Source organism: Tupaia chinensis, unplaced genomic scaffold (genome assembly GCF_000334495.1).
Source record: "Tupaia chinensis unplaced genomic scaffold, TupChi_1.0 Scaffold140061_1, whole genome shotgun sequence".
Lineage (NCBI taxonomy): Eukaryota > Metazoa > Chordata > Mammalia > Scandentia > Tupaiidae > Tupaia > Tupaia belangeri.
Genome location: NW_006199940.1, coordinates 655,996 through 673,741, shown reverse-complemented (window position 1 = coordinate 673,741; position 17,746 = coordinate 655,996). Strand labels below are relative to the sequence as shown.

Here is a 17,746-nt window from a genome sequence, read left to right as displayed (position 1 = left end):
TACCCTTTGTAGGTAACTTGCCGTTTTTCTCTTGCCAGTCTTAGTATCTTGTCTTTGTCTGTGGTTTTGGTCAATCTGGCTATAATGTGTCTTAGAGAAGATCTTCTTGGGTTGATTCTATTTGGGGTCCTCTGTATTTCTTGGGACTGAATATTTGAGTGCTTCTCTAAGTTTGGAAAGTTTTCTTGAATAGATTATCAATGCCCTTATGAGTCTCTTTGCCTTCTGGGATGCCTATTATCCAGATGTTTGGACATTTGATGGTATCAAGTATTTCTCGTATATTAGTCTCAAATTTTTGGGCCATTTTCTCAGTCTTCAACTTGGATTTTTCTAGGCTAGCAATTTTCTACGTCTGAGATTCTATTTTCTGTATGATCTAATCTGCTTTTAATACTTTCAAGGGAGATTTTGACTTCCTGTATTATAGCCTTCATCTCTAACAGTTCCATTTGATTCTTTTGTAAAGTGTGAAATTCTTCTTTTAGATCTTGCATGAATTTCCTCACCTCCTGGAACTTCTTTCTCCTTCCTCTTCAGCAATTCATTGTCTCTCTTCTCTTCCATCTCTGTTAGCTTTGCCGTTATGAATGTTCTGAATTCTTTATCAGACATTTCCATGATTTCCATTGAACTGTGTGTGGATGAAGAGGAGTTATCCTTTTCCCTTGGAGGAGAGGTATTTTCCTGCTTTCCCGTATTTCTTGTGGTCCTGCAGTGATTTCTAGTCATCTGGTTGATGGTTGGTTTCTCCCCAAACTTGGAAGTTCAATCTGAGCATCGAGGAGCGTGCAGAAAAGGAAACAGAAAGAGAGAAACAACAGCAACAACAGCCAAAAACAAACAAGAAACAGAAAAAGAGAAGAAAAAAATGAAAAGAAAAACTTTTCAATAAAACTAAAAAAATTGATATTTAAAAAAATTTCAATAGAACCCAAAAATTAGAAATCCTAAAAATCAAAAATTTTAAAAATGTGAGAGAAGACAGAGACAGAGGTAGAGAGAGACAAAGACAGGTACAGAGACAAGAGGCCTGAAAGGGGTCTTCCTACCATGGGAGATTTGTGTGCTGGAGGCAGAATTATCAGTGGGAAATCTTCATTTCTGTTTCCCCAAAATGGCTAGTTCGCAGGAGCCATGAAGCTGTGTATCTTCAAGACGGCCTGTTCCCTTTGCCTCTCCTCACCCTCCCCCATTTTAAAGCTTATTTATTATTTTTTTTCCATAACAGAGAGAGATTGAGAAGCAGGCATATAGGTATGTACTCCCAAAGGGCCTTTACACTGCAGTTCATCTCCAGTCTCTGGCAACCTGGATCATGGGTACTGCATGTCCAGCCTGCACAGAGAAGTCCCTGGATGCAAACCTAAGACCTTTCCAGGTCTGTCTACAATACCATACAATTCTGTGCAGCTCTACAGTAGTTATGTTACCACTGCTCCCTCCCTTATCTCCTGTCCGTGTGACCCTACCTCACAAGAGCATGACCATACCTCAGACCACTCTGCCAGTGTGGTTTCTTCCCACTTTTCTTTACATGATCATTGCAGCTGAGGACATTGAGCTATTCTGGGATTTGTGTGGGTTATTCCTTAGGGAAGTTCCAGAGTGAGGTTCTGAGTCTGAAGAATGACCCTGTCACATAGCCCCTTGTTTCTGGCAATGAATGGGTTGTTGCTGAGCCATGATCTTACTCGGGTAGCAGCCTGGGCAGCCGCTGTTTGTATTTGCCCATGTGTTAGGTGATGGCGTGGTCTTGTTTGTTTGTTTTATTTTTTTGTTTTTTGTTTTGTTTTGTTTTTTTAGAGTTTTTTGCTGTAGGGCACGTGTGCTCACCAGACAGAGACATAGAGACAGAAAGCAAGAAACCACCGCCCCCCATGGGGGGATGGCCACGCCACAGTCCCTTCTCTTCCATTCTCCTCTCTGGATCTTGGGCACGTACACACATGTGCCCGGCATGAGTTTTAAGCCACCAGGTCCAGGACACGAATCGCGGTCGACTACATAGGAGTCCAGCAATATAGCCATTACGCTAACTGCTGGTCCCATGGCGTGGTTTTGTGAGGTAGCTCCTCAACCTATTTTCTGGATCCCAACATCAATATAGGACTTGTTATGAGACAGTATTCTTGCTTTTCTCTTTTCTCTCTCTCTTTTAAAGAGAGATCTCCTATATTCTGCTCTTAGGATTTTGGACACATATGTGCTCACCTGGCATGAGTTTCAAGCCTCCAGGTCTAGGACTTGAACCATGGTCAGCCATGTGGGAGTCCATTATGGTATCTGCTAGTCCCCAGTCTTTCACTTTTTTTAAAAAAAAAACTATCCAGGGAACCAGCAGATGACATAATGGTTACATCTCTGGACTCCCATGTAGTCAGCTGCAGTTCAAGTCCCAGATCCAGCAGCTGGGACTTGCTAGGTGTGTGTGGGTTCATGCCCAAAATCCCGAGTGAATGAAAAAGGGATTGCGGTGTGGACATCTCCCCTTGGGGGTGACTTCTCACTTTATGTATCTCTGTTTCTGTCTCTCTGGCAAGTGTACAACCCCTATAGCAAAAACCTGTCTCAAAAAAAGAAAGTGGGGCCAACAGGTGGCATGATGGATGGAGGTGCTGGACTCCCGTATGACCAACCACAGTTCAAGTCCCGGACCTGGCAGCTTGCTTTTTCACTTTCCCTCTTTCACTCTCACTCTCTTGCTCTGTCCTTCTCTGGTTAAATTTAAATAAGTAAATGCATAAAGTTAGATCTTTTTTTTTTTTTTAAGCTATCTAGGGCATCAGCAGGTGGCATGGTGGTTGAAGCACTGGACTCCCATGTGGCCAACCATGGTTTGAGTCCTCAACCTGGCAACTTGCTCTCTTCTCTTTCTCGCCCCCTGTGTTCTATAGCAAATTTTTTAAAATAATAATAGTAAATTAAATAACTTCAAAAAAAAAAAGGCAAAACAACTGCCCATACCATTTTCCATTTCTACCTGAAGCTGTTCTCAGAGCAAAGCTTGGAGTTGGGCCTCAGAATCTTGGAGGGGGTGGGGGCACACAAAAGAAGGCTAATTGAAAACCAGCATACCAGATTATGTTCTGCCTTGTAAGTGTGTGAGGTTTTGGTTAAGGCCTGAGAAGTTTGCCTTTTTCTGTATCATGTCACAGACTTGTTCCAGATCTTCATCTGCCAAGGTGAAAGAACAGGAAAATTTTAAACTATTTTGTGTTATTTTTTTGGTCAAATTTTTGTCATAGGGCATGAGTATTCATAAGAGAGAGATAGAGGGGCCGGCAAGTGGCATGGTGGTTAAAGGCGCTGGACTCCCACATGGCCGACCACGGTTCAAGTCTTGGACCTGGTGGCTTCCTTTCTCACTACCACCCCCCCTTTGTCTCTCTGATCAAACTGGAAAATAATAATGATAATAATAATAAAGTTAAATTTAAAAAAAGAGAGAGCTAGAGATAGGGAAAATGACAAATCACTGCCTCGGAGGGGTGGCCATTACCACAGTCCCCCCTTCTCTCATGCTTGCTTTGGCAGCACATATATTAAAATTGGAACAATACAGAAAAGATTAGCATGGCCCCTGCGTAAGGATGACATGCAAATTCGTGAAGTGTTCCATATTTTAAAGAAAAATAAATTCTTCTGTTGGCATTTTGGGCATACATGTACACGTGTCCAGTGTGATTTTTCTAACCACTGGGCCCAGGACTCTTAACTGCGGTTGGCCATGAGGGAGTCCAATGCTGTAAACTACCACACTACCTAGTGCTACTTTTAAAAATAATTTTGTTGGGGGACCATATAGTGGCATAGGAGTAGATTAATTTTATTCTTTTTTTTTTTAAGAATTTTTATTTAATTTTAGTTAGTATTACTATTTTTTAATTTGCTGTAGGGTGTATGTGCTGACCAGAGAGAGAAAGTGAGAGAGCTAGCTGCTAGGTCCAGAACTTGAACTGTGGTCAGCCATGTGGGAGTCTAGTACCTTAACCACCATACCACCTGCTCTCCCTGATTTTATTCTTTTCTTTATTTTTAACCAAAATACAGCCATGCTTTGCAACATGCTATTTTTTTTCTGGGTAATAGTGAAGGTCATCTTTATGTAGAGATCTGACACTGCCTTTTGTTTTTATGTTTTTTTTTAAACAATTATTTAACTTTATTTATTTATTCATTTATTTTAATTTGACCAAAGGGACACAGTGAGGGAGAGAGGAAGTGAGAAAGCAAGCTGCCAGGTCCAGGACTTGAGCCATGGTCAGTCATGTGGGAGTCCAGCACCCTTAACCACCACGCAACTGCTGGCCCCTGTTGTTGTTTTTCACCCCAGGGACAGATCTCTTCCTGTCCCCCTCCTCGGGCCACACCCAATTTGGCAGCTCGGTGTGCTGTGCAGTGTGATTTCTCTGTTGCTGATATAACAGCCAGATGGCACCACCTGCTGAGCAGCATTGGACTCTGAGCCAGGCCTGTTCCATGCAGTCTCCTCTCACTGGCCATGTCATCCTTGTGAGGCCCTCAGAGTAGTGTCATTCGAATTTGCAGGTGTGTCCATAGCACAGCTGGCCCAAGAAGAGGGAGGCAGATGGCTGGGACCTTGTATCACATGCCCTTTCACAGACTGAGGATCATGTTTTGCGAAACGAGAGCACCCATATATGTTTGTGTCCTGCATTTTCACCCACAGTCATGGTCTTGCTCTTTCTCTTTAGCAGATGCCTTTGTGTGGAGAGAGATTATGGTGGCATTGCTGTGGCACTGCGCCTCTTCTGCATTCATCCCTGTAGGCACCCACTAGCTGAAGACCTGATTTGCCTAATTACTGCCAGGCAGCCTTTCTGAGAAAGACCATGAGAAACTCCACTTCCCATCCCTACCAGTGGCAGGTGTTCCCTCCTTACATGTTGTTCCGAGGATGTAGAGTCTGACTTCGCTGCTCCTTTATTTCATTAAACTTGTCTGAGCCTACTTCCGGGCCTACTAGTGCAACTGGAAGGCCTGTATGAGAGCTGGGTGGGGTCAGGTCTCTTGGGGCCAGAGGGTAGAGCCCTCCAAGAGTGGTTGAGAACCGCAGGCCACGGAGTGAGGGGCTGCAGGCTCTGAGGGAGATTGTAAGGTCAGAGCGACCTCATAGCAGCTGTGCAAGAGCTTGGGAGGACCTTGGAGCAGAGGACAGTCTGTGTTCCCAAGGGAGGGCTGGGCAAATGCAGGACTGTGCTGAGAGGAGTGATCACAGGAGAGGGAGATGGAGCAGGCAGCATGTTCAGGTTCTGGATGCACTTGGAAGGGAGAGAACCAGGGAAACGCTTATATACAAGTTTGCAGTCGGAGCTTAAGCAGAGATGGTGAGGAATGAGAGGTGCTCGGTGTGGGGTGTGAAGTGTCTAAGATGCTAAAAGACACCCACATGGAGATGTTGAGTCAGAGAAAAGAGGAATTACCAGCTCAGTGGTACCAAAAGAAACCCCCTGGGTTCAACTGAACATTCAGAATTGTGGGATGGCCATGCCAAGCACTGGGTTCATGGAGAAACTGGTGGGGTCCTGCAGTCCTGCAGGGAGGGCGCACACACACACAGACAGGGATGCAGAAGCTGGAGTCTCCTGTCAGTTGTGGCATCTCGGAGACTGTTCAGGATGCCCTGCAGATACTCTCTGCTGGATTCAGCCTAGGTGTGATCAGGGCCATATACAAATAACCATCTACCTCTGCTAGTTTCCAAGGCACCAGGGCTGTGCGCCCACCAAGTCACATGCAAGTGAGAATGGAAGGATTGCCCAGCCATGTGGATGGGGAGGGAAGTGGCAGAGGGAGGCATAGCGAGAAGACCTGGCTGGAAGAGCCAGGACCAGGCATTGGCATTGGTTTTGGCCACATAGAAGTCAAAGGACTGCTTCAGGGCTAGGAAAGGGTGACATCCCAAAGGAGAGAAGGGACAAAGGCCTCATGGGCAGGTAGCTGGCCAAGGGTGTGGTCCCCAAGAGAATGACTGAACAATAAGAGAGGTGTTAGGCCTCTGTGCTGGTAGGTGATCCACAGAAAGAGACAGTGGATGATGAGAAGGTACATCACTCTTCAGGGGAGTGGCCGTTGGCTCTGGGGGCCAGGAGTTGGGGAGCCAGAGCAGGTGAAACTATTGCTGTTCCATCTTCATCCCAGATAGTTATGGGCTATCCCAACTGGATATGTACAGTTTCCCCCTGGGCTGAAATGTGTCTTTCCTCACTGTTAAATTCCTATGTGTCCCTTGTCTGGCCTGATCCTTCCTCTCACAGTTCCCGTTTGGTTGTACCAGTTTCATTGCGGTTCTGATGCCTGGCAAGGTGGCTCTACCCCTGCTCTTTCATATTCTGTTATTATCCTCTAGCATTCATTGTTCACATGACTTCATTTTTGTTCTTGTTTTTGTTTTTACTACAGGGCATGTGTGCTCACCAGAAAGAGAGAGAAAAAGTCAGAAATCTACCCCCATTGGGGATGGCCTCACCACAGTCCCTTATCTTCCAGTTTCCTCTTGGGATTTCGGGTACACATCTAGACGTGCCAGGCAAGATTTTCAAGCTACTTGGTCCAGAACTCAAACCATGTAGTTGGCCATATGCAATCCAGCTCCATAATCTCCACCCCACCTGGATGGCCCATTGTTCATACAACTTCTAGGGTGGAATTATTCACTCCTTTGAAAGACTTCTGTAGGGGACCAGCAGTTAGCGTAATGGCTATGTCACTGGACTCCCATGTAGTCAACCGCAGTTCACGTCCCAGACCTGGTGGCTTAAAACGCTAGGCGCATGTGCATGCGTGCCCAAGATCCCTAGAGGAGAATGGAGGAGAAGGGATTGTGGCGTGACCATCCCCCCCGGGGGGTGATTTCTTGCTTTCTGTCTCTCTGTCTCTCTCTGTCTGTCTGGTGAGCACACACTCCATATAGCAAAAACCTCTCCAAAAAGAAAAGACTTCTGTAGAAGTTCTAGTCCAGCTGCCTTGCATTCTTGTGATGGGGGAGAGCGTTTTGGAGAGTGGCGGGACGGTGTGTCTCATTTCCACTCCATCTCCCTGTCTGTTCCTCAGAGGCAGCTGCTAATTTATTATGGATCTTCCTGAACATAATCTGTGCAAATACACATATGAAGGGACTTCAGAAGTTTATGGAAAAATATAATTAAAATAAGAGTTTATTTTGGTGCAAAAAGTTTCGTAGTCCATGCATAATATTTTCAGAAGACATATTTTCTGTGAATTTTTTGAGGACCTCTCATGTTTGCTATTTTTAAGGGAAATGAGGTTATTCTGTCCCTGGCTGCCTGCCTCCAGATCTGCTTCTCATTTCATGACAAGTCTTCCTTCAGGTGCTCAGAACAGATCCCTGGGTCACGCTAGGCTCAGTTCACCCAGAACTGACCACTTGTCATGGCTCTACTTCTGACTCCCTGGTTCAGCCACAGGCTGAGAGCCCTTACCTCATTGGACCACCAGGGCCACTAGAGGGTATCCAGTCATGACAGGATATGGTGAGTGGAGTCCCCACAGAGTGTGGGCCTTTAGCAGATCCATCTCACTCCCTGCAGTGGCCAGACCAGTCCTCATTGGGAAGTGTCTTGGGAGGCAGTGTAGCCTGATGTCCCTAGGCTCCCCTGAGCCATGACAGTCTGGAACCTGTGTGCCACCCAGGAGAATACCCAGGGTTCTGGTGAGCTGCTGTCCTTGCATGCAGGCAGAACTATGGGCCAGGGCCAAGATGATCTGAGCAGAGCCCAGCGGCCTTAGCATCTCCCACACATAGGTGTGTTCTCCAGCCGTGAGAACCGCTGCGGCCCTGAGCCCTGTGCCTGGTACTCAGAGACCCCTGGCACTTGTTAAATAGGACCTCGTGGACCCACAGCAGACAGTCCAGCACTGGCCTAGGTAGGCCCAGAAATCACCTGTCTGTTGAGGGAATGAACAAGCTCCTGAACTGTAAGGCCAGAGTTCATTGAGGATGGTGCAAGGCAGAAGAGGGCTGCAGTGACTATATCTCCTAGGGCCTCACCTCAGTATGCCTCTCACTGACTACTTGAGGCCCAGAGCTCCTAAGGGTCCCCTGGTGAGTTGGTCTGCTGAGGGCAGGACCAGGCCTCTCATGTATGCTCTTCTCTTCCTCAGCACCACAGGCTGCTCCGTAATTCTCCACTGTCTTCAGAAGCCCCAGGAGACCAAGCGATGGCAGCAGCCGGACTTCTGCCACTGCCGGCCAGACCACAGGTGAGCTGTCCCTAAGGCCTGAACATTGCCTCCAGCCTGAGCCAGAGGCAGAACTATGGCTCACAGGATGCTCCTGCTGCCCCAACTGCTAGTGACACATTTACCTAGTCCCTGTCACATTGAGATTCGGTCTTACCCAAAGCAGCCCCTGTTGTTCCAGGCCAAAGTGACCTTCGAGGATGTGGCTGTGCTCCTCTCCCAGGAGGAGTGGGACCGCCTGGGGCCGGCACAGAGGGGCCTCTATCGAAATGTGATGATGGAGACTTACGGGAACGTGGTCTCACTGGGTAAGGCCTCTCAGCAGTCCCCTTTTAAGTGTCTGTCAGGACTGGGACATGGAGGAGCCTGGGGAGGGCCTCAGGGCAGGCTGGTCATGGAGGCCTGCTGTATCACCTTCCCAGTTGCCCAAATCCAGCAGGAGGTTGGTCCTGTGGCATGGGCAGGGGAAGGGAACCTGATAAACATTATGTAGATAAAAGACTTCCCTCCCCATGAGTAGGACTTCCAGGATCGAAGCCAGACATCATCTCCCAGCTGGAGCGAGGAGAAGAGCCATGGGTCCTGGACAAGCAGAGGGCTGAGAAAAGCCAGGACCTGGGGAGTGATCCCTCAGGTGAGTGAAGGAAGTTGGCCCCTCCGCACTGAGGGCTGAGCAGGCTCTGAGCAACTATGGGCTTAGTTCAGACTGAACCACTGACAGTGGGTTCCACCCAGACAAGACCTGCAGGCCTGACAGTAGAGCCTGGGCTGGGAGTTGCTGAACTGGGCAGGAGTCCATGGCATGAAGCGAGTATAGCAAGGAGCATAGTCAAGAGAAAGAGCTGAATGCAGAGGAAGAAGGCTGTTGTGCAGAGCCAAGGCAGGAGAGGTTGTGGCATAGATGTAGTGCTTCTGTCCCAGGCCAGAGGCGTGAAGAGTGGTTTGCCTATTGCATTCCCCATGGAATGTTCAGGTTTTGAGGGTTAATTTGAATGACAATGAACCATGAACCATTCTCAGCCTGATACTCATGATGAAGAGCTGTAAGCTCACTGTTGGAGCTCAAGAGCAAGACAGAAGAGCCTACCATCTCTGCTAGATAACATTGTACTGGGGTCCCCTTGTATGAAAAGGCAAAATAAACAAAACTTGTTACTAAAGCTGTACGAATTCAACAGACAAAGAGAAGTTGTTTGTGGTCTTTATGATTGTCAGTTTGGAAAAAGATTGCTTAGAATTCACAAGAGAACTTAACAGTGTTGCTAGGTACACAGTCAGTTGTACTATTCTTCAGCAACAGAGGTATATTTTTTTTTTAAGAGATAATATTTAGGGAACCAGCAGTTAGCGTAATGGCTATGTCGCTTGACTCCCACGTAGTCGACCGCGGTTCGCTTCCCGGACCCGGTGGCTTAAAACTCAAGCCAGGCATGTGTGCGTGCGTGCCAAGATCCCGAGAGGAGAGTGGAGGAGAAGGGATTGCGGTGTGACCATCCCCCCTGGGGGGTGGTTTCTCACTTTCTGTCTCTATGTCTCTCTTGTCTGTCTGGCGAGCACACGTGCCCTATAGCAAAAAACCTCTCCAGAGGGAAGAAAAAAAAAAGATAATATTTATAACAGCATCAGAAATATAAATACTCTGGGAATAACTTAACAAAAGATGAGCAGGACTTCTCTGGAGAAAATTTTAAGAGGGAAGATTGTATTAATACAGATAGATCCAGCCATGATGCTCAAGTCACGGTGGCTTTAAGCAGATAACCTCTGACTGCAGGAAGGTGATATCTGAATCCCAGAAAAACTGTGAATTGCCTGCCCTGCCAGGATGTGCCCTCCTTGGTGTGGGGATGGCGGCACCACTTTTGGCTTGGCTGGGCTTCAGTGTCTCAGATATGCTGCTTTTCCCTCTGAAAGCTGCTCCTGGTCTGTAGAGACATGGACAGAAAAGTGGATTAAAAACAGACTGCCTCTTATCAGCCTACAGCCTCATATCCTCTGAGGAGCACTGGACATGCCAGCTTTCAAGGAATTTAATTTTCCAGTGACCATAAACAAGACACAACATTATGTTATGAAAATCTTACACAGAACTTTTTAAACTGCTGACTGCAGCCGTAGGAGGCAAGAAAGCACAGACGGCACATTGCATCTGCTCTCAAACCCGTGTGGGCTCCCTGGAGGCCAGTGTGCCCTGGCATGATGGACTTCTTGGGATAAATGTGTGCTCTACCCATGTTTTTTGGTTTATTTGTTCTGTATTGTTTTAGGTTTTTGCCATAGGGTGTCTCTGCTCACCAGAGAGAGACAGAGAGGAAAAGAGAGAAATCACTTCCCAGGGGGAATTACCGCACTGCATTCCCTTCTCCATTCTCACAGGATTTTGGGCATACACGCACACACACACACACACACACACACACACACACACACCTGAGGTGGTCTTAAAGCCACTGGGTCTGGGACTCAAAGCTGTGGCTGGCCTTTTGGGAATCCAGCAACCTAACCATCATGTCACCTGCTGGCCCCACCCCTGCTGGGATTTTTTTTTGTTGTTGTTTTTTAGGTTTTTGCTTTAGGGAGCATGTGCTCACCAGAGAGATATAAAGAGAGAGAAAATGAGAAATAATCCCATCAGGGGGGATGGCCATCCCACGATCACTTCCCCGTCCTCCTCATGTGATTTTTGGCATGCACCGGCATCATTTTCAAGCCACCAAGTCCGAAATTGAACTGCGGTCAACCATCTGAGAGTCCAGCATCTTAACCGCTACACCACCTGCTGGCCCCACCCATTTGTTGTTGTTTTTTTGTTTTTTGTTTTTGCCGGGGGTGAGGGGTATTGCTATAGGGGGCATGCACTTGCCAGAAAGAGAGACAGAAAGCAAGAAATCACCCCCCAGGGGGGTGGCCACAATCCCTTTTCCTCTGTTCTCCTCTCAGGATGTTGAGTACGCACACACATGCACCTGGCATGAGTTTAAGCCACCAGGTCCAGGACTTGAACCGCAGTCGTCTACATGGGAGTCCAGCAACATAACCATTATACCAACTGCTGATCCTCTGTTCCTTTTACAGACAACCTTAAATGTGACCACACTACAGCCTGTATGCATCAAGACAGTTTATCTTGTCCATGGGGTAAGTGTGTATGTGATCTTAAAAAAGTATTTATTCAACTTTTTTTTTAAATTTTATTTTTTTGTTATTCTTATTTTTTAATTTGATCAGAGAGAAAAGGGGAAAGTGAGAAAACAAGCTGCCAGGTCCAGGACTCAAACCGTGGAGTTTGAGGGAGTCCAACAACTTAATCACCACACCACCTCCTGCCAGCCCCCATGTGATCTTTTTTTTTTTTTTTTTTTTTTTTTTTTTGGTGGTTTTCACTTTGGGCGGTGCTTTTTCACTATAGGGCGTGTGCATTTGCCAGACAGGCAGAGAGAGACATAGAGACAGAAAGCAAGAAATCACCCCCCCAGGGGGGATGGTCACACCGCAATCCCTTCTCCTCCATTCTCCTCTCAGGATCTTGGGCATGCCCGCACATGCGCCCGGCATGAGTTCTAAGCCACCGGGTCCAGGATGCGAACCGCGGTCAAATACATGGGAGTCCAGCAACATAGGCATTACACTAACTGCTGGTTCCCCCCATGTGATCTTTTAAATTCAGTACTATCCTTGAAGTTAATGCTCATGATTTATCAGCATGTAAAGTGACTCCCCAAGGTGCTGTGTTCCCATTTCACAACTCACATAATCCCTACAAAACACTAGAGGGATTCTTTTAGTTAAAATTTTGTTTCAGTGGAATCACGTTTTCCCTTTGTTTTCTGACACAACATGCTTCCTTACTGTGTACTTAAAGCAACTGAGGTCATCATTCTAAAAGCAGGTCTTAGTGCAAACCCAGCTCCTGCGCAGCATGGATGCAGGGTATAGGACTGTGCGTTCTGGCATCGGCCTTCATAGCTCAAGTCTGTCTGCAAACGGTCATGCATTGTTTTTGTGCCATGAATGATTGAGTAAAAACTCATGTACAATAATTTTCTGTTATTATTAAAGTCATCTTGGTACCAGGAAGTGGCAGGGTGATTAGGGCACTGGACTCCCACATGGTCAGCCACAGTCGAGGCCTGGACCTGGTAGCTTGTTTTCTTACTTTCCCTCTCTATGTCTCTCTGGTGAGCACATGTGCCCTATAGTAAACTTTCTTTTATTTTTTTAGAGAATTATTTAACTTTATTCATTTGTTTATTTCAGTTTGACCAGAGAGGGACAGAGAGAGAGGAAGTAAGCCACCTGGTCAAGGACTCAAACCACGGTCAGCCATGTGGGAATCCAGTGTCCTCAACCACCATACCACCTACCAGCCCCAAAAACTTTAAAAAATAATAATAAGTAAATAATTTCAGGGACTATCAGTTGGCGTAATGGCTATGTCACTGGACTCCCACGTAGTCAACCATGGTTCAAGTCCCAGACCTGGTGGCTTAAACTCATGCTGGCCACATGTGTGCATGCCCAAGATCCCTAGAGGCGAATGGAGAAGAAGGGATTGCGGCGTAGCCATCCCCCCGGGGGATGATTTCTCGCTTTCTGTCTCTCTTTCTTTCTGGCGAGCACATGCGCCCTATAGCAAAAAGCCCTCAAAAGAAAATTATTATTATTTTTAGAGAGTTTTGTTGTTGTTGTTGTTTGGGGTTTTGTTTGTTTGTTTTTGGTATAGGGCACCCAGCATGAGTTTTAACCACTAGGTCCAGGACTTGAAGCACAGTCGACTATGTGGGAGTCCAGTGATGTAACCATTACACCATCTGCTGGTCTCAGCTTGTCAGTCAGTTTAAAAAACACGTAGTATAACTTTTTAAAATAAGGTATGTCAGGGCCAGGAGGTGGCATGGTGGTTAGGAGCGCTGGACTCCACATGGCCAACTGTGGTTCAGGTCCCATTATGGTATATGCTTAATTGCTTTTTTTTTTTAATTAAAATTATTTATTTAATGTCAGTTATTATTATTCTTCAATTTCACCAGAGAGAGACAGAGAGGGAGAATGAGAAAGTAAGCCACCAGGTCCAGGACTCAAACCACGGTCAGCCATGTAGGAGTCCAGTGCCTCAACCACCAGGCCACTTCCTGGCCCATTAATTGATTATTAATTAGTACATTAATTAGTCTGAGGAGATTAAAAATATGTAGAAATTCCCAGTGAGAAAAGTGGGCACAAAACTGGAACAGGTTCCTTAGAGAAAAGGAAAATCAAAGGACCAATGAATGAGGACATGCCCAGCTTCACTGATCATTAAGATGGAACTCAAAACCACTATGATGAGGGACCAGCATAATGGCTATGTCACTGAACTCCCACATAGTCGACCGTGGTTCGAGTCCCGGACCCGGTGGCTTAAACTCATGCCAGGCGCATGTGCATGTGTGTCCCCAAGATCCCAAGAGGAGAAGGGATTGTGGCATGGCCATCCCCCCAGGGATGATTTCTCATTTTCTCTCTCTCAGTCTCTCCAGCGAGCGCAGGCACCCTATAGCAGAAGTCTCTCTTAAAAAAAAAAACTATCTGATTTAGTTGGCTTTGCCGGAAACTTCAGATTAAACTCTTTGACAAACCTCCCAAAGCTACCAAGCCAAGAACATCACCATCTGATTGTGCTTTTAAAAAAGTATCTATACTTGAAAGGTTTTTGGACCTGTCAGAAAACGACATTCTTGGGACCAGCAGTTAGCGTAATGGCTATGTCACCAGACTCGCATGTAGTCGACCGTGGTTCACATCCCAGACCCGGTGGCTTAAACCTCATGCCGGGCACATGTGCGTGCGTGCCCAAGATCCCGAGAGGGGAACGGAGGAGAAAGGATTGCAGTGTGACCATCCCCCTGGGGGGTGATGTCTTGCTTTCTGTCTGTCTGTCTGGTGAGCGCATGCACCCTATAGCAAAAACCTCTCCAAAAAAAGAAAAAGAAAAAGAAAGAAAATGACATTCTTTACCTACCTGCTAGGCAGAGTCCCTACGCATCTTAAAAGATCCCTCAGCACTTTGGACGGACCCTTTGGGATTCCACATCTCTTTATTTTTTAAGTGTTCTTGTTGGTTTTTGAGAAAACCCATTCAAAAACATCTGTCTTCCCATATCAAGTTCTGAACCAATTAAAAAGTAACACTTGTATCTCAAAGCTACTACCAAATATACTCATACAAGCAAGGCTCCTGGGATATAAAAGCATCATTGACAGATAAAGTACAGCTGGAAAACGTGATTTATTGCCATTCAGAGGTGGTTCCTGGTACAGAGACAAAATGAGACAAACTTACCACTGCATCCAGGCAGTAAGGGGGCACCAATGGGCTCCCCACATTGGGGGGCCTGACTAGGTCTCAGATGTGGAGGAGCAGACCGGAATTTGGGCCCACTGAGAGCAGCCCAGTTGCCACGAAGCAGCTGAGCTGAAAAAGTTCAGTTCTTATCCAAACTATCAAGTTAAGTCAGTTATTCTTCCTCCCCTGGAGAAGAAGGAGTGGTAAAGGAACAGTTGCCCCCACTCACCCAGACACACTTCAGGGCTGTGGCAACCCATTATCTCCAGTACTTCTAGGTCGGAGTTAGCCAAATCTGCTCTCCTATGGGTTGTTGACCCTACTATACCTGCCATAACTGGGCGTGTCCTTCAACAGAGAAGAGTGAGAATTCCCTCTGATCATTCCATCAAGGTGCTTCTCATCCTGCAACATCACTTGGGTGTGACATTTCACTCAGGACTTCCCCAGCACAGGCCGTTGAGGGTAAGGGCGTTAGTGGTTGAGGGTGATATGCCAAGCCCCAGGGCTGAGATGACACCACAGGAGGCTGCGCCATTGTCATCTCGTGCTGCAGAAGAGACCCATGGCCCTTTCACCTTCAGGAAAACTAAAGGGCCTCACACATTCTACTGATAAGCTGGAGCTCCTCTTGGTCCCCTGCCTGGTGTGTGGCCAGGACCCGTACTGAGTGTCCTTGGTGGAGTGAGCTCTCTGCGCATAGTTTGTCCTCCTAACTGTGCTTGACCCTGGAGGTCTTGCCTGAGTAGCACCTTGTCAAATCCTGTTGTCCTCAGCACCCTCATCTCCTTATGCTGCTGGGAAGAGCTGACAACAAAGAAATGGAGCTGAGATAGCTGCCATTTACATGGAAGAAGCTGAAAAGAATGAAGCGAGACTCGACAACTGGCCTACAGAGCACACTGCTTGACCCAGGAGTGCCACTACTGCAGCCTTTCTTACAATCCCTGTTGCCTTTCCTGCAGGGTTTATGTTCCTACTTGGTACCAGATTCCCATCACATCCTTCTATGTCTCCAGCCTTTCAACCTCCCACCCCTATGCATTCTCCACATGAAATTGTCTCACAGAGGTCACCGTTTCTTACAAAGGTCACAGCGTTGCCACACAATCTGTCAGCCCCAGGATGGCTTCCCTCAACCTGTACACTAGAGCTAGAGCCTTTCCCACCCCACCCCACCCTGGCCTTCACTGTCCAAGTGTTGTCTTGCCCTGCACTTGTCCCTGCTCTACATGAGGTCTCAGCACAGGCTGGGCCTGGTGCTGTGTCCTGCTGCTGTGTGCACCCCACAAAGGCAGGTGACCTCAGACTGGAGTTGCATTTTTCTCTGAAACCTCCCTGTTCCATTTGGAAACTTGTTTTCTGATTCCCAGTGGTGTAATTCAGTGCACTTTGAGTGCTCTCCAATTTACATGGCTATGTGCACCCAAAGATAGCACCTTTAGCAGCAGAGCCAACCTCAAGGTTGTACTTACACTGTAGCTTTGAGTAGTACTAATGTTTTCATTTTGGATTTGTTTCAGAATGTGAAATCAAGAGAGAGAACCAAATGACAGACTTGAGTCTAAAGCCTTTAATTCCAGAAGAAATAACCAAGATTCTGGGGAAAACACCTTTGGGGAAGATTGACCAAGAAAATAATGAAAAAAGCTTATGTCTGGATCAAAACCCTGTTAGCCACCATAAGATTCAGATTTTGAGTGAGACCATGCCACTCACTCAGCAGCAGGTGGTTCCTGGAGGGGAGAGACCCTACATGTGCACTGAATGTGGGAAGTGCTTTGGCCGGAGCTCCCATCTGCTTCAGCATCAGCGAATCCATACTGGAGAGAAGCCCTATGTGTGTGGGGTTTGTGGGAAGGCCTTCAGCCAGAGCTCAGTCCTCAGCAAACACAGGAGAATCCACACAGGTGAAAAGCCATATGAGTGTAACGAATGTGGGAAAGCTTTTAGAGTGAGCTCGGATCTTGCTCAGCATCACAAGATACATACGGGAGAGAAGCCTCATGAATGTCTTGAGTGTCGGAAGGCCTTCACTCAGCTGTCTCATCTCATTCAGCACCAGCGAATCCACACAGGAGAGAGGCCATATGTGTGTCCATTGTGTGGGAAAGCCTTCAACCACAGTACCGTCCTGCGGAGCCACCAGAGGGTGCACACTGGGGAGAAGCCTCACAGGTGCAGTGAATGTGGGAAAACCTTCAGTGTGAAGAGGACGCTATTACAGCACCAGAGGACTCACACTGGGGAGAAGCCCTACACTTGCAGTGAGTGTGGGAAGGCGTTCAGTGACCGTTCAGTCCTCATTCAGCACCACAATGTACACACTGGGGAAAAGCCCTATGAATGCAGTGAGTGTGGGAAGACCTTCAGCCACCGCTCTACTTTGATGAACCATGAGCGCATCCACACGGAGGAAAAACCTTACTCATGCTATGAGTGTGGAAAGGCCTTCGTTCAGCACTCACACCTAATCCAGCACCAGAGAGTCCACACAGGTGAGAAGCCCTATGTGTGCAGTGAATGTGGGCATGCCTTCAGTGCACGCCGGTCTCTGATCCAGCACGAGAGAATCCACACAGGTGAGAAGCCCTTCCAGTGCACAGAGTGTGGCAAAGCCTTCAGCCTGAAAGCAACCCTGATTGTGCACTTGAGGACCCATACAGGCGAGAAGCCTTATGAGTGCAACAGTTGTGGGAAGGCCTTTAGCCAGTACTCAGTGCTGATCCAGCACCAGCGGATCCACACAGGTGAGAAGCCCTACGAGTGTGTGGAGTGTGGGCGTGCATTTAACCAGCATGGGCACCTGATCCAGCACCAGAAAGTGCACAGGAAGCTGTGATCCATGTCACACAGGAATCCACACTCAAACCACCCACAGGACCACAGACAGCTTTCAGCTTGGAAGAGGCTTCTGTAAATTCTAGATGAAGCCTTTCTTTGGTAGTTCAGTGTCACAAAATAACTCCAAAAGGAAGCATTGAACGTGTTCTTCCTGTGACAGAACTTTAAAGGGTGCCCATTTTGTTTTTGTTAACATTATGTAGTTTTATTAGAAAGTTTGGTGAAGACAGCCATAATTCATTCATTCTTTAAAATTAGAGAGCTTATTTGAAGTGAATAAGGGAAATTAAGACAAGGACTATTGCCCCAATAAAACTTTCTTATATTTCAAATAAAGTACTTAGAACACTA

At 47.0% G+C, this 17,746-nt stretch overlaps 1 protein-coding gene and 1 non-coding gene across 7 annotated transcripts in view; both read left to right on the top strand.

Annotated features, from left to right (window-relative positions):
* Nucleotides 1-17,746, top strand: part of ZNF250 (zinc finger protein 250) — a 79,425-nt gene extending 61,679 nt beyond the window's left edge. For 3 of the 6 annotated variants that reach the window (XM_014593253.1, XM_006162454.3, XM_006162455.3), the window contains exons 2-6: nucleotides 8,149-8,247; nucleotides 8,393-8,534; nucleotides 8,747-8,860; nucleotides 11,302-11,364; nucleotides 16,075-17,746. In XM_014593253.1, the coding sequence (XP_014448739.1) occupies nucleotides 8,206-8,247; nucleotides 8,393-8,534; nucleotides 8,747-8,860; nucleotides 11,302-11,364; nucleotides 16,075-17,393 (1,680 nt within the window). In that variant the 5' untranslated portion in view covers nucleotides 8,149-8,205 and the 3' untranslated portion in view covers nucleotides 17,394-17,746. Of the gene's footprint in view, nucleotides 1-8,148; nucleotides 8,248-8,392; nucleotides 8,535-8,746; nucleotides 8,861-11,301; nucleotides 11,365-16,074 lie in introns of those variants that run through there. The other 3 variants (XM_014593252.2, XM_027765948.1, XM_014593255.1) reach the window with 2 other exon arrangements.
* LOC114004767 (U6 spliceosomal RNA) lies at nucleotides 3,526-3,628 on the top strand. Its single transcript, XR_003546832.1, has one exon. It is a non-coding gene; the product is annotated as a U6 spliceosomal RNA (small nuclear RNA).